A 14,583-nucleotide genomic window follows, 5' to 3' on the forward strand; every position below is an offset into this window, starting at 1 on the left:
GAGAGGAACTAGGATTAAAAAAAAAAAAAAAAGAAAAGAAAATATCCTATAATCAACTTGAATCTGATAGTGTCCGTAAGTGAAATTGGATGGAATGTCTGGTGGGTTCTACCATGCAGTCCGCTGTCACAGGGTCCAACATATTGGTCTGGCCCTTTTTCCTTGCATTTTCTGATTTTTTTTTTTTTTTCCCTTTTTCTTCTTTAATTCCTTTTCTCTTCTTCATAAAGAGGGGTTCAAAATATTCAAAGGATGACGCACTATTTAAAGCTGAAGTCGTTAGATTTCAAATAGCCCTACCATTCAAGTTACGAGTGGACCTGACTACTATACTAGTAGGACTACCCGGACTAATCCATTAGTTTACCTCGTAAATCTTCTGCAGAAATTGACGAAAACGGCGTGTGGCTTCCCCCAGATAGGCTACAGGTACTAGTACACTAAGCCTCAAATAAGTTAAGACCACTTGAGATCTTCTGGAACGGAATCTCTCGGAGCCGATCTCCCGTATCACGTGCCCACGCGCAGTCAGGCTCTTCCTAGTTGGGGCTAGCGCTTCTTCAGTGCTCCTCGGGAAACTCCATTTTAGATCTGATAGAGATATACCTACGTATGTTGATTCGCATAGTTCGTTCAGATCACTGTACACCAATCTCCGCCCGCGAGGAAACCGGCATCGTGAATCTCCGAATCGGTAGGACCATCATAGTTTAATCCGATTTGACAAAGACCCTGCAATGACCTCCCAACCACCACCACCGCAAGAACAACAGCAACAACCAACAGTCATGCCCGCCTCCCCCGCTCGAACCGCCACTCTTCTTTCCAACCTAGGATCGGTGACGTCGCGCGTCACCGCAGCCACGACTAAAGCCGCCACGGAATCAAGACCCATCCGGCTCATCGCCGTTTCCAAGCTCAAGCCCGCCGCCGACGTCCTCGCCCTTCATCAGCCGCCTGCCTCCCACCTGCACTTCGGCGAAAACTATCTGCAAGAGCTGCAGGAGAAGTCCAAGCTGCTCCCGCCTACCATCAAATGGCATTTCATCGGCGGTTTGCAGTCCAATAAGTGCGTGACGCTGGCACGGGACGTCCGGGGTCTCTGGGCCGTCGAGAGTGTCGATTCCGAAAAGAAGGCTTCCCTCCTGGATAAAGGATGGGGGGAGCGATCGGAAGAGCTGCGCGCGACCGACCAAGAGTCTCAGTTGCGGGTGTTCGTGCAGGTGAACACATCCGGGGAGGAGAATAAGTCCGGGGTCGATCCTGTTTCCGGCGCGGTGTCGCTCTGTCGCTTTATCCGAGAGAAGTGTCCACGACTTAAGCTGCAGGGGGTAATGACGATTGGGGCTATTGCAAGGTCGAAGGCGACCACGCCTGAGACGGAGAATGAGGATTTTGTGTGCCTGCGGGAGACGCGCGATCGGATTGTGCGGGAGCTGGAGCTGGAGGGGGAGGATGCCCGGTTGGAGTTGAGTATGGGCATGAGTGAGGATTTCGAAGGCGCTATTGCCTTGGGAAGTGATGAGGTTCGGGTGGGAACAACTATCTTTGGGGAGAGACCGCCCAAGGACCAGGCGAAGGTGATCTAGATATGAGTGTAGGATCTGGGCTGTGTTATGAGTTACGAACTTGCATTCAAGAGCGGGTCCCCGGTAATCCAGACATCAAAGCACACAACGAGGCTTTAATGGGGCATCCCACCGGTGTATATAAAAGGTCGGTGCGACAGAACATTGCAGATGTTGAATATATACCTCTTTATATCAGTATTCAATAAATACAAGTCGCTACCTCGCGTTCCTGCCAAGGTGACGAATAATAGGAAAGAAAGACAGTGAGAAAGGATTTACATTATTAGATGCATTATAAACTTTACGTGTCAACCGGCAAAGTCCCGACCCCAGTACCGTATACTATGCATAACGATCGGACGTACTTCCCTGCGCCAATTTCTGCTCCATCTGCTTGGCCAGCGCCTGTGGCACGGCTTCTTGTGTGGCTCGGATGGTGATGCGATACATCTACAGAAAGCATGTCAGTTCAGATATCTTATATATGCCCTCGAATGCTGAGAGAAAGCTCACCATCTTCTCATAATTGGGCTCCAGTCGTAGAAGGCATCCTGTCTTCCCTGTGCCAAGATGGTACACAGCACAGCCCACAATGTTCTTCGGGTTGGGGTCCACATTGTCAACGATTCTCCAGCCAAGCCCTTCCACAGTCTGTCGCGTGAACGTCTCATTGATATCCTTTGCTTTTGCTACTACCCCAAACGTGTTCTGTGCTTCAAGGGGTGGTCCACCAATCTGCCTCCACCGTTTAAAGAATTCTTCAGCCGACAAGGTCGACGGCTCCATGTACCGGTGCATAAGGACGGGAAGTTGTAATGTATAGGCCTGAAGGGCACCTGCAAGATAAGAGATGCGAATGGTAGGCGCATCAGTGAATGGCCCATGAGCCTCAAAGAAAAACGTTTGCTGGGTTTGACCGGCAGCCGGAACAGAAGGCTCGGGTAAGCTTTTGGTGTCTATCTTGAGGCTGGGCGCTGCACGGTTGTCTAACGTCGTCGTTAATGATCCAATGGGGAAGGACGACTTGTTAGAGATGTAGATCTTCACCACGCCCATATGGCCACGGTACTCGGATCGCAGGCCAACCTGAATTTGAGCATCCTCAAACAGCACACCTTGCTCCTTGAAATATAACCGGTTATACCCAATATCCCAGTCCGGCGTAAGATGGGCTGCGCTGGCCATATTCGGGGGAGGCGGAGCAGTTGAAGTGCTGAGGTCCAGTCCTGCTAGGTCCCCTGTTGCGCTTGATACTGGTGATGCCGTTGTGCCGTTTGTTCCAGTGTTCGTGCCATTGACAATCGTAGTGAATGTGCGCTTAAGCCCAGTATTTTGCGCCATAAGGACCTCCTTCTTATCTTGATTGGCATCCTTGCCACCAACAACCCAGGTCTTCTTATCGGTTGTGCCAGCCGTCTTCTGGTGAAGACGAGAGAGAAGAATTGATGCTCTCTCCGAGAAGGGTGGCATCTCGTCGCAAACTGTCCGAAGAAGATCGTCGGTAGGAAGTGTCGCCAGCGACAGGTATTCAAAAGCTCGTTGTTGAAGTTCTGAGTCGGGAGAGTGACTATACAGCCGGAATATATGAAGCAGCTGGGGCTTGATCTCGGGAAAGAGGTTGACGAATTTAATGAAAGATGAGAGAATCATTGCGCGGGTGTTGTCAGTGCTGGTAATCATCTTGGCTTGCAATGCCAGGAACTGTTCGATGGGGCTGGAGCCTTGGTTGTCCGCAATAAGATGTCCGAATTCGCCCAGAACGTAGCATCCAATCTTCACCAAGCTTTCGTGGCAGTCGGTCTTTAAATAATTGAGAAGCGTGTGCGCCGCATAGGCTTGTAGCTCCTCGTTGTTCGTCACGATCTGGATCACTCGTTGCCACACCTCATCGTTGACATGGTCGCCCGCCAGAGATAAGAGCTTCAAGGTCATGTCGATGTACCACTGAGCGTCAGTGGCATACTTTTCCGTAAGAATAGCAACCTTCAGTACCATTTCCTCCCTAATACCGTAATCTGCTGTCTGAAGGTACCGCAAAAGCTCATTCACAATTGGGCCGGCGTTCGTCGTGTCACACATGCTGTAAATAAGGTCCAGACCCTTGCGGCGAACGCTGATATCCCTGTCTCTAAGTGATCCAAGGATGATGTTCTGGTGTTTCTTAATAGGATCAAGGGTCTCTGCCCTGGCTGCGAAGTGCGTCATAGCCTCGAGGCCAAGATACCGAACGTTCGTTTCCCGCGATTGGATATACTTGCCTAGACGTGACGAGACTTGCATCATGAGGCTGTGCTCAGTATCAAGGTGGATGAGAAGGTTGATGGCTTCGAAGAGCACGGCATTCTGAGCATTGTTCTGCTGGACGTTCTTCGGCGTATCCATAGCGATATTCATGATTTGCTGTAAAGACTCACGGATAATCTCGCGGACATGACTGTCCTCTGCGTTGCATTAGTCAGGATAGAAAAAAAAAGTCTCGTTGGGCAGAGCATGTTATACCTGACGGTGGGTAATATTGTAGTAGCCGTAGCAGCTTGACCTGAATCCAAGGACAGGGCACGCGATAATAGAGGTAGTCCGAAGCAATGTCATTATCAACCACGATTCTCTTCAGTCGCTGAGCAGCCTTCACATAGCTCCCCCTATACTCTTCTGGTTTGTCCTGGACCAATGCCATGACCAAGGAGGTGACAGATAGGGTGACACCCATATCAGGGTCGTCCATCAAAGATATTATCCGCTCGGCCCACTCGATTTGCACGATACCGGGGTATTTGCGGTATAGACGGAGGAGTGTTAGAGCAGCCTTCTTCTTTACAAAGGCCTTGGACGTGCTGCAAGCTACGCGTCAGTTTAGTTCAAGCCAGATGAGCGTATCAAGCCAAGACACAAAAATCAACACAGAAGCAGGGAGATGAGGAGACAGTGAAGGGGAGCATAACTTACGGAGAAATCAGCAACCGGTGAACATCAGTTGACAGCGCTTCACCCATTTCCCTACCACCAACGTTGGCAACGGCATGGAGCGCCAAACAATTATTCAATTCATTATGATCCAACAAATCCTTCCGAATACTGTTAACAACAAGATGCAACAGCTCATGCTGCTCATGGAAAAACAAAGTCACGGCCAAGTACCCGATCTGCTTCTCCGAGTACTTGGTGGAAGAGATCAAGTTGACGGCTTCCAAATGGCCAAAGTCAACATCGTACCCTTGGATGTAGACATAGAGTAATTTGCAGACATATTTCTTTTTCTGGTATCCATTGAGACTTCCGCCCTTGAACTTTTGTCGGATATTGGCCAATTCCTTATTCACCCGTTTCTCTTCCAACTCGCGCGCTCTAGCATTTCGCAAGTCAGCAATAAATTGGACCAAGCCTCGCATAGACGACATGTTGACTGATCCAGCATAGATATTGCAGGCAGAATCGCCGAGAACTGTGCTAATAATGAGACACCAATTTGTCTCTGGCGGAAGAAAGGCCCGTTTTGTTGTCCTTCCTCGTTATTTCGTATGTGGAAAAAGCAAAGACACTACGTCGGTATTCAGTTATTGGGGCAGCGTCATAAAAGTATATCCTAGCTGCCTTCGATTAAAACCCTGACTTATATATGTTCCAGCGCTCCGTCAAATCCCCCTAAGGTGCATGGAGCATGGTGCAAAACTCGGCGCAGTATGTCTCGGGTGCGGAGGGATCTAGAGGGGATCAGATAACGCGACAAGGGGCAAGACGGGGAGTCCAAGTCGGCGCGGGGCTATCGGTGGCCGTAGCAGCGAAACAATAAAGTAAACCGAGGATAGCGTCGAGGAATTTAAGTCGAATGAAGGAATTTGTACACCCGGTAAAATGCCCAGCATTCAGCTGTTAAGTCCACCAACAGCTATATCTCTTTTAAGGAGCGAAGCAACCACCTCTCCGGGTTGAGCCACTTCCGCGGTCGATCCGGCGGATATTGTTCGGGAAAACGTTGATGCGTTGTGGCGGTGTCTCCGTACATGTAAACATGTAGAATGTATGGACTTTTCGAAAATGTTGCAAAGAATTAAGCCTCGGGAAAATGAAGCCGTAATGGAAGCAATTAAGCAGTAGAAACAATTTTTTTTTCGTTTTTCTTCTCAGGAGATGGCGGGGGAGCTGGTGAAAACGCATTGTATGTGGGAAACTGACCTGCATCCTGCTGCTCTGGGGTGTGATCAACACTTGGTTGGAGATTTGGTGTGATTATGAACGTTTATATTCTCTAGCGCTCGTCTTCATAAGCTTGGAAATATAGGTGAATTTCTATTCAATGTGTAGAGCTACCCGCCGGCCAGAGGCCGTCCTCACTCGCCCTAGATGGAGCAAACATTCATATGTTATTATTCTAATGAGTAAACTTGACAGGACCATATCCACTGCTGATGCAAATCGTTCATAGCAATACAATCAATAAGTCGTGATGTAGTCTCGAGCACCAACCCAACACCCTATAAGAACTCCAGGAACAAATTTGATGACAAAATAGCAACTGAGAAAGAAACATGAAAAGAACACTCATGACCGGAAGCGGGACGTGAAATCAGTTTCAATGCTCTCGACAGCTGCGTCAACAGCTTCAGCCTTCTCACAAGTGCAGGAACCTAAGAAACAAATTTGGCATCAGTAAAATAGCTACAGGTAGCCGGTTTCTACAGGATAACTCACAAGAGGGTCTTTTGCCGCATGCGCAAGCTTCACCCGATACGGGATGGTTCTCACTTGGTGCGCGTTCACAGGTACATTGTCCAGCTGGGCGGGCCCCTTGAAGAGTGTTAGGGATTATACGTTTCCAGATGGGGCGGAAGGAAAACATACTACATGAGCACCGAGCCCCAGAGATAGTGTTCTCAGTAGATGCCTTGTTGCAGGTGCAATGAAGAGCGCTCTCCTTGCCGCAGGAGCACTTGGCTTGAGCGGCGCAAACACAGGATCCGTCCCCGGAGGTTTTGCAACAGGTTGAGGTAGGATGAACCATTGTGAATTCTCGTCGGTCTGCTGGTAGAGTATAGATGTATGACGTAAATCCGCGGCGGATGCTCAATCAAAATGAACAAGTCAAGCTCGAAGACTCAGAGTACTGATAAGAACAATTGCCGGTTTCGATGGTCAAGCCAAATAGATTTCAATGAATATATCAATTTCTGCTGATAGAGGAAATGAAAGTAATTGGAATAATTGTAGAGAAATTGGATATTTCCTGAGCTTTATACTTCCCAACCCCGAATCATGGTACAAAAGCAATTAGCAATGACTGAACGCTGATTGGTGGACTAGCTGGGATCCCGTGATAACGTCACCAATCATGCAACGCCTGTTGTCGCCCATCGGTCATCGTTGGCGCAGGATTACTTTCATTCGATGTTGATTTGACAGTTTTCTTCAGACGATGCTTCGAAGTAATTAAATTGTGTAACCTGCAATATTTCAATGCCTATTGGCTCGGCACAGACATACTACTAGTAGTACCAAGTTGTGTCATTGTTGGGGTGGATGCCTAGTAATAGACCCAAGTCTGCCTCGCATATATATGGAGTACTGCTTGAAGCCTTATGCCAATAACAGCCTGAGTTCTCCCTACTTCATAGCTTCACCTCAATTAACATCCAAGTATCGCTTTCTATGCTGCATGCTTAATCTCTCCAGCTCTACGTGGGTTCTTGCAAAACTTCAAATTGGCCCGAGTCGAATTCAAGAATCATGTACGGAGTAGGTAGTACTATATATTGAATATAAACCCTACGTCAAAGGTGATCAGTAGGTGCATTCCCCAGAACAAAAAGAACTCTAACCCCCCCCCCCCCCCCTTTTTTTCTCTCGTATCTGGAAGAGATATTTTTTGGGATTAAAGGGGGAAAGTGCGGAAAGGAACTGAGGTGAAAAAAAAAGAGAAACAAAGAGAGAAGGTTGAGATAACCTTACGAGAAAAAAAAGAAAAAAAGAAAAAGGTAGAATAAACGCCAATGCAACATCTCGTAGCAGAACTGCTAGCGAGTCCTATGCAAACAGAAATTTTTCCCCTCCTTATAAACACAACATCAATAATAGGCCTAGACGATGATTAAGTGAATATATACTATAATGAAGACTCAAACGCCAAGTAGCACACAATACTAGCGACAGATAAAAAATAAAAATAAAAAGTAAAAAATATTAACCGCCCAGGAAGATGATATAAACCAGGGGTGAAGGACTGATTAAAAGTAAGTCAAGACCAGCAGGAGTAGAGTAGGGAGTAAAACTGCCGTCAATAAGCTCTGGTGTTAGAGATAGTTGGAGTACTCGAATGGTTGGCTGCTAAATTTGGTCCTCAAGGGGTCCAAGACTTGCGGCGGATTATTGATTCGGTCTTCAGTGGAGCCGCCAACAGATCCATGTGACGCACTACCTGTGTCGGAGGGAAACGACGCAGGAAGGCTCATACTGGATGCATTGGCCTGGGTGTATGGCATAGCAGTGCTCATGCTATATGGATGGTGACTGTATGAATAGTGTCGATAGTCTGAAGCTTCTGAAACAGGTAGCGACTGCAGTGCAGGTATGTGTCTTCCGTGCGGTTGCATATGGGAGTTCAAGTCGAGCCCACCAAATGCTTTCGAGGCAGGCATCGTGAGCGAATGTTGGTAGTTATGTAATTGCTGACCTATTGACAAGTAGTCAGTTTCAAGCATAGCTACAAAGGGTACAAAGGTAATCCATACTATGACCGTCCATACCATATGCAATCGGTTGATCCGTTTGTCCGGTTGGTGAGACGGAACCTTCCAACTGCCGATGGCCATCGTATCCAACAACCATACTATTACCTGGCCGGTTGATCCCGTAATCCACTGGTCGCCGACCGTATGGCATACCAGGGTGGCTGACCGGCTCTCCTGGTCGAGAATATCTGCCGGGAAAGTGCAGGCTTGGGTTGAAGGACGGCTCGGAAAAACTGCTGGATCTTGAGAATGGGAAGGCACTACGGTTGTGTCTCTGTAGATCGGGGACAGGTGTTGGCGCAGCCCGATTTGCTAATGTGCCATTTGGCATATAGCCCTCCAAATTGCGATCAGCAGCAGTGGAGGGGAAGCCACTCCCTGTTGTTGTCGAGGCTGAGCTTAGTGGGGAGATCACATAGTCGTCGTCATTGAGCCGTTGTAGTCCGTCCGTCAGGAGCATCTTTGAAGCATTAGCGCCCGAAATAGATGCCATATGGTTCAGGGGAGACGGAACTGGTGTTTCTGACGCAGTCTTGTTGTCAAAAGGAGTCCTTAGCACTTGAGTAGTATCAAAATCTTCCGGCAGTGCTCTAGATTTCAACATCCGCTCCCGATCATTGCTAGTAAGCCGCTTGAGCTTAGCTCGTCTATAACTATGGCATTAGTATGTTATTGTGGTGGTGATGGAGAGCCGCAAGTGTACCTGTTCTGAAACCAAACCTGAACTTGCCGCGGCGTCAACCCAGGTATCTCTCTCGACAATCGTTCTCGGTGCGCAGCGTCGGGGTGTGCTTGACGAGTGAACTCACTCATCAAGAAGCGGGTTTGATTATGTGTGAGTCTGCCAGTTTCATCAGCCGGGTTCCATCAATTCTGAACTATATCACGCCTGGTTACTCACCGGAATCTTTTCATCTTCTTCTTCTCTGTCTTAGGGTCCAATGCTGTTCTCGGCGACCCTGTTCCATCGTCCGAAGAAGCTCCTGCTTCCACGTTGTCCTTCTCGTGATCATGTTGTTCCTCTTGATCTCCTGTTCTTGCTTCTGGTGTCAACTCTCTTGGGGCTTGAGGGCTAGACCCCCCTCGAGGAATAGAGAGAAGTGGTTCACTATGGTTTAGTCTTTCGAGTTTCATTCGGGACAACGAAGCGTCACCATCAGCCTGCACATTCCGATTCCCCGAGGCTTCCGAGGGCATTTCTACCCTGGAATATCGAACCGAGTTTGACGGACTCACGGGCGCTCCGGCTGAGAAGGCATTTTCAGCCTTAATCACGGCAGACTGCATGTCGGCAGGAGCCTTTGCTGAGCCGCTTTCTTTCTCCAACGATCTGGGCAACTCAGGGGAGACTACCTTTGTCCTTGATGTAGCCTGCTCAACGTTCCAAGAAGGTGTCGACCAAGAATTCGTAATCGCAGTCAGGTGAGAGCTAGATGGGGGTGGCAAAGAGGACAACCAGATACAAGGTCCACTGACTGACATGGTATTGGAGAGATAAAACTTCCTTACTCCATATAATAGCGAAGAGATTCAGTCGAACAACGATCAGCAACCCAAGCTCGATGTATCTAATCACTGATATCGAGATAGCCGGGGTCAGGTAGATGAGACTGCTTAATGATAGTTCCCGTCAAAATTAGAATCTCCTGAGTCCTAAACTTTGAACCAAGAGCGCCAATAAAAAGAAGACAGGACGTGGTGTAAGGTTCTCCGAAAATATCAAGCTGTTCCGGTTGTTAAAGAACAACGTTGACCCCTGGATGCCACTTCAAGATAATGATGGAGATACTCAGTCTGAGCTTGAACTAAAACTGCTGCAAGAAATGGGATCGATCCGTCTGTTGGGTACTAGGGCTTGCCCAGATATAAGAAGGGCAATATAGAAAAGATCCCACGACGTTCTGCCAAGTGGGTGAAGGACAAGGACAAACACGGTAGTGGAAATAAGACGAGGGAAGAAGTCCTAGACGGCGGCCCTGATCACGTTCAGCAGCGGTCCACCGGATCTTCCACGTTGGCCACCTTGAAGTAGTGCTAAGAATGCAACAACGGGCTCGAAGGAACTGTCGCCAATTGATGCGGGACCGGCGGAGACAGGGGACGAATAACTGTCTCTTTTTGATACAGGGAGTCAACCCAAACGTTAGACAAGATGCTAACGCGTAGACTGAACTTTAGAAAATGGAAGATAATAATAATGATAATAATGATAATAAAGAAGAAGAACAAGAAAGATAAAAGTGAAAAGAGGAAAAGGAAAAAAGAGAATAAGAGGCCAGCTGTTTAGAGGGCAAACGATTAAAAGACTTTAACGGGCCACAGATTGATAGTTCGGCACACGGAGATCTCACACCAGGCTACGATTGTTAACTTATTCCCCGGTAGTAATTAAGGGTGGTAGCCAACGGTCACAAGGAGTAGAAGAACAGACGCAATAGTAGGAATGGTGGGTGGAAAGAAGGTTGGGTAGTGACTGGGGATCTCCCTCGATGGGTTCAAGTCTAACGTAGTGTCGTATGCGCTAGAACCAACAGTTGTAGCAACGATGGTGGCCACCTAATCTTCTGACCGGCAAAGTCTCCCAAAGATGACAAAACCAACAGAAACGTCAAGCTAATAGTTTTTCAAAGAATTGTCCCCAGTGTATATCAAGTTATCAAGAGCGTCAAGGGAAAGTAACGAGTGTATAAAGTGAGGGACAGGGAACAGAAAAATAAAAATAAATAATCAATAAAATATTCAAAAAGCAAAATAAAATAAAATAAAATAAAAAATAAAAGAGAGAGAGAGAGAGAGAGAGGAGGGAGGAAGAGCTTGCCAGGATAAACGATATACACTATGGAGGGAAAGAAGCAACAAGAAAGACTACGCCGAAGCTAAAGTGGCGATGGAGCACTCCACCTAACATCCAAACAGAGTCAGATGGACCGAGACGGCCGCAGCCCTGCGTAAAGGGACTAGATAAGGGGTAAGGAATGGTTCACGATCCAACTTGCAAGTATGTCCGACTAATTCTTCATTTCAACGCAAGTCGCCTGTCTTCTCAGCGGAGGTTTACAATTCACAGTCATGATTGCATGTAAATTTTCCGAAGTGGAACCTGCGACCAAAACCATCGCATCGCATCGTGCGGGTCAACGAGTCTGGGACACCCTAGTCCGACACCCACAGCCATCCTCCTGGCTAGCCAACCGTTGTTTGAAGGGTAAATAGACCCTTGTTGGCTGGAGCTCATCCGACACCAATGTCGTTTTAGTGAGCACTGGTGCACCATGTGGAAGGGCTACCGACAGCGCTAGTCGTGCGTTGGCTCCATAATCCGCCGGAGACCGGGTTAGATCAAGGACCAAGTCCTCAGCCTAAGAACCACTTAGTTTAGCTGTTACCCACCTCCCATCCGTTCATCCCAAGAGATACACATGCAAGTGACTCTCTCGGGCAGAAGTTGTCCGCAGGGAGTCAGGGAAAAGCAGGAGGCGGGTGAAAATCTAAAATAACCGTTGGTTTCAAGCTGGACAAGTTCCTCATTCTCCTTCCCAGGATGGGGTATTGGTCTATCAGAGAAAAGGACGAGTCCACCTACGAGGACGATCGATCGACCGTTACTAGCCGGGTCCGCTGTCAACCACGCTCGGGTGCACGCCCATCCCAGAGTGCGCGTAGAAATTTAGAAAAGACAGAACCGACCGTATACGTAGGAGTGGTACGTACAGTTTCTCGGACTATGTTAGCCAGAGGGCCACCAGATGGAGCAGCAGGTAAGACAACCATGCCTATCTCAGTATAGCTCAAGAGATGGCCAGGGTTTGCGGAGAAAATGAAGAATGTTTCCGAGTTTCGAGCCTCCTGCGGCCGAAAAGAGAGTGCTATTGAAGACGAGTGCAGGAAAGGCCAGGGAACGGACCATGCACTGGGCGACCTGAACGGTCTTTGAACCGAGCGTGACGCTAAAAATCGTGCAGTCAACGGTTGACTCGGTTGAGTGGCGGCCTCATGTGCTCTCCACTTGGAAGAGGGGGACAAATTGGCTGGAAGAGACTAAACGATTCCATTGGCTCCACCGAGACAACTTGCATGAAACAGTTCAGGGAAATGAGACTGAAGGAGGGAAGTGGATAGAAAAGAAGATGAGAACCAATGTATTGTTTTGACGGCCCAAAGCAAATTAAAGGTAACGTACGTGAACATTAGATAAGATGTCGGAAACCGAAATAAGATTTACGGAAGAATAAGTAAAAGGAAAAAGGGACAAAAAAGTTTTGGAAAAAAAAATAAAAAAGGTTCTGAAGATAGGGGAACCGACAGGTGGAAATAACGACAGTGGGGCATTTATCCAGCAATGAAGAGTCAGGAGCAGGACTTGACCTTTTAGGTATTTAGGGTTAATCGACACTGAAAGTTAGCCCAAGGTACACACTCAATGAAGGTGTATACCTATGAATGAACGTATGTACACTCATGTAGGTAAGCCTGTCTGTTTGTCTGTCTAGTTATCTCTATATCTTAAATTGTTGTAAGGGGGGTAATGGTATGCATTTAAATATGATCAATAAGAAGCCGTAATATTATTACACGCCGTGATTAATATCAACACAACTACCGAGGATGCAGAAGTGGCTGCAGCTAATTGACTCACGTCAGTTGGCATGAATATAAATTTAATCATAAATTGCATGAGTCGTGTCCTCCGTAAGTCGGTACGGTACGGTACCTTAATATTCCCTGGTGCCTCCTATACTACCTAAAGATACTGGTAGGGTATGTACTGTATATGCCAGTATATGCCAGGTTTTTACCCAGATGACGGGATCTTAAATCTTAGTGGCTAACAGATAGCATTGCATATACCTAGGTATTTCTGTGCCTTAATGCAAAAGCTATCTGTATACTTAGAATGCCCTCAACACAAGTAGTAGCCCCGTAGGCCACCAAGGAAAACAAGAGAGGGTGAGGAAATCATGCTTCGGATAGTTCCAGGACCACCTAGACCGGAGTTTAATCCCCATCCGATGCTGACCATAGTTAACGCTCAGCGACTAGTAGTCAGAAACCTACTCATGGAAAGGATCGAAACGGCGTAATGGTTCCTCGGTTTGTCTTGGCTTTCTTTCTTCCATGTCTTCTTCCTCTGTCACTTTTTAAGTTTTTACTTTTAGTTTCTTTCTTTCCTTTTTTTTTTCTTTCTTTTTTTCCTTTTTATATTTTATTTTATTTGATCTGATTTTAATATAATTTTTTTTATTAATTATTATTTAATATTTCTGCCTTTTTAAAACAATAAACGCGCCGGATGATTCCCGATGGAGGAATAAGGGGAGGTATCTCCGTACTCTGTATGGATTAGTGATTTGTAGTGATGATGGCTGAGTGCAACAGCTCCGGTCAACTCCTGACTGTCTTGAACTAAGGAAATACCCGACTGGATGTTCCAGGCAAAATCTCGGGACTGAGTAACTTTCAATTGAGATTCCGACTGCATTGATTATTTATTTTTTCCCCCTTCTTTTATTATTATTATTTTCTTCTTCTTTTCGATTCCTACTTCCATTTCACCTTTTATCTTCTTTATCTCCACCCATAACCCCACCCTTTCCACCGAACAATCTGAAAACGGACGTTTTCTAGGGATACTTCTTCGGTATACCCAATAAGTGGGGGGAGAGAGGATAGGAATCGCTTACATCGATGTGGATATATGGAGATGAGAAGTGGCATGACTTTCAGCTGGAATGCAAGAGCCACATTGTGAAAAAGCGTCGAGTGGATCGTCCTCTGAGGGCTTGAGGACGATCACAGCTGAAGAGAGTAATCAACATTCATTCCCATCGTGTGGGTGCGGGGAAGGAGATCCCAGGAATCGCGGCCGATCGAAGGTGAGTGGGTGAGAAGGATGGGGAGGAGCAACTTTAATCTCTTTCAAGGCTTCTCGTGGATGCCAAGAATGCTGGCGGCCCCTTCTAATTTCATTCGGTCTCTACGGACTGCAGTTCGAATCGAGAGATAACTACATCATAGGTCTCTCAAGGCTCTTACTCCTTCTGTAGGACGGTGGAAACAATTCCCGCTAACAAGTGGGTACTGCTATCGATCCCATTACGCAAGCCAACAATTGGCGCTGCGGTTCGGGTGCCAGATTTCGGCCAAATTGTTCCGAGTCCAATGAAGTTACTGTGTACTACAGAACTAAACAAAACCGGGTAGAAGAAGAAGGGCGGGTAAAAAAAAAAGGGGGGGGGAAGGAACAGGAAAAGAGAAAAGCAGAAGAAAAGTAAGCGAAAGGGAAGAGCAAT

The 14,583-nt window shown here is 47.2% G+C and overlaps 4 protein-coding genes across 4 annotated transcripts; 1 reads left to right on the plus strand and 3 right to left on the minus strand.

Annotated features, from left to right (window-relative positions):
- Positions 1-549: 549 nt before the first annotated feature.
- Positions 550-1,826, plus strand: BDV38DRAFT_180458 (YggS family pyridoxal phosphate enzyme). The gene has a single exon (XM_032052070.1). The coding sequence runs from the start codon at positions 738-740 to the stop codon at positions 1,587-1,589; it is 852 nt and encodes a 283-aa protein (XP_031909794.1). The 5' UTR covers positions 550-737; the 3' UTR covers positions 1,590-1,826.
- Position 1,827: 1 nt separating this feature from the next.
- BDV38DRAFT_180424 (AP-2 complex subunit alpha) lies at positions 1,828-5,218 on the minus strand. The gene is made up of 4 exons (XM_032052069.1): positions 4,518-5,218; positions 4,071-4,405; positions 2,085-4,012; positions 1,828-2,021 (listed from the first exon to the last, which is right to left on the minus strand). The coding sequence occupies exons 1-4, from the start codon at positions 4,967-4,969 to the stop codon at positions 1,914-1,916; spliced, it is 2,823 nt and encodes a 940-aa protein (XP_031909795.1). The 5' UTR covers positions 4,970-5,218; the 3' UTR covers positions 1,828-1,913.
- An 892-nt stretch (positions 5,219-6,110) lies between these two features.
- BDV38DRAFT_286494 (putative copper resistance protein Crd2) lies at positions 6,111-6,570 on the minus strand (the record flags this gene model as incomplete). Its single annotated transcript, XM_032060684.1, has 3 exons — positions 6,111-6,196; positions 6,261-6,356; positions 6,411-6,570. 3 exons carry the CDS (start codon positions 6,568-6,570, stop codon positions 6,111-6,113), a joined length of 342 nt encoding a protein of 113 aa, XP_031909796.1.
- A 1,285-nt stretch (positions 6,571-7,855) lies between these two features.
- BDV38DRAFT_286495 (homeobox domain-containing protein) lies at positions 7,856-9,775 on the minus strand (the record flags this gene model as incomplete). Its single annotated transcript, XM_032060685.1, has 4 exons — positions 7,856-8,235; positions 8,294-8,940; positions 8,997-9,134; positions 9,195-9,775. The coding sequence occupies 4 exons, from the start codon at positions 9,773-9,775 to the stop codon at positions 7,856-7,858; spliced, it is 1,746 nt and encodes a 581-aa protein (XP_031909797.1).
- Between the last annotated feature and the right edge of the window lie 4,808 nt (positions 9,776-14,583).

This window comes from Aspergillus pseudotamarii, assembly GCF_009193445.1.
Source record: "Aspergillus pseudotamarii strain CBS 117625 unplaced genomic scaffold BDV38scaffold_62, whole genome shotgun sequence".
Taxonomy (NCBI): Eukaryota; Fungi; Ascomycota; class Eurotiomycetes; order Eurotiales; family Aspergillaceae; genus Aspergillus; species Aspergillus pseudotamarii.

Coding starts and splice junctions, on each gene's coding strand:
- BDV38DRAFT_180458 (XM_032052070.1), top strand. CDS start 738: ATGACCTCCCAACCACCACCACCGCAAGAACAACAGCAACAACCAACA.
- BDV38DRAFT_180424 (XM_032052069.1), bottom strand. CDS start 4,969: ATGTCGTCTATGCGAGGCTTGGTCCAATTTATTGCTGACTTGCGAAAT. Junction 4,013..4,070: donor ACAATATTACCCACCGTCAG/GTATAACATGCT, acceptor AATGCAACGCAG/AGGACAGTCATGTCCGCGAG. Junction 2,022..2,084: donor AGCCCAATTATGAGAAGATG/GTGAGCTTTCTC, acceptor TGCTTTCTGTAG/ATGTATCGCATCACCATCCG.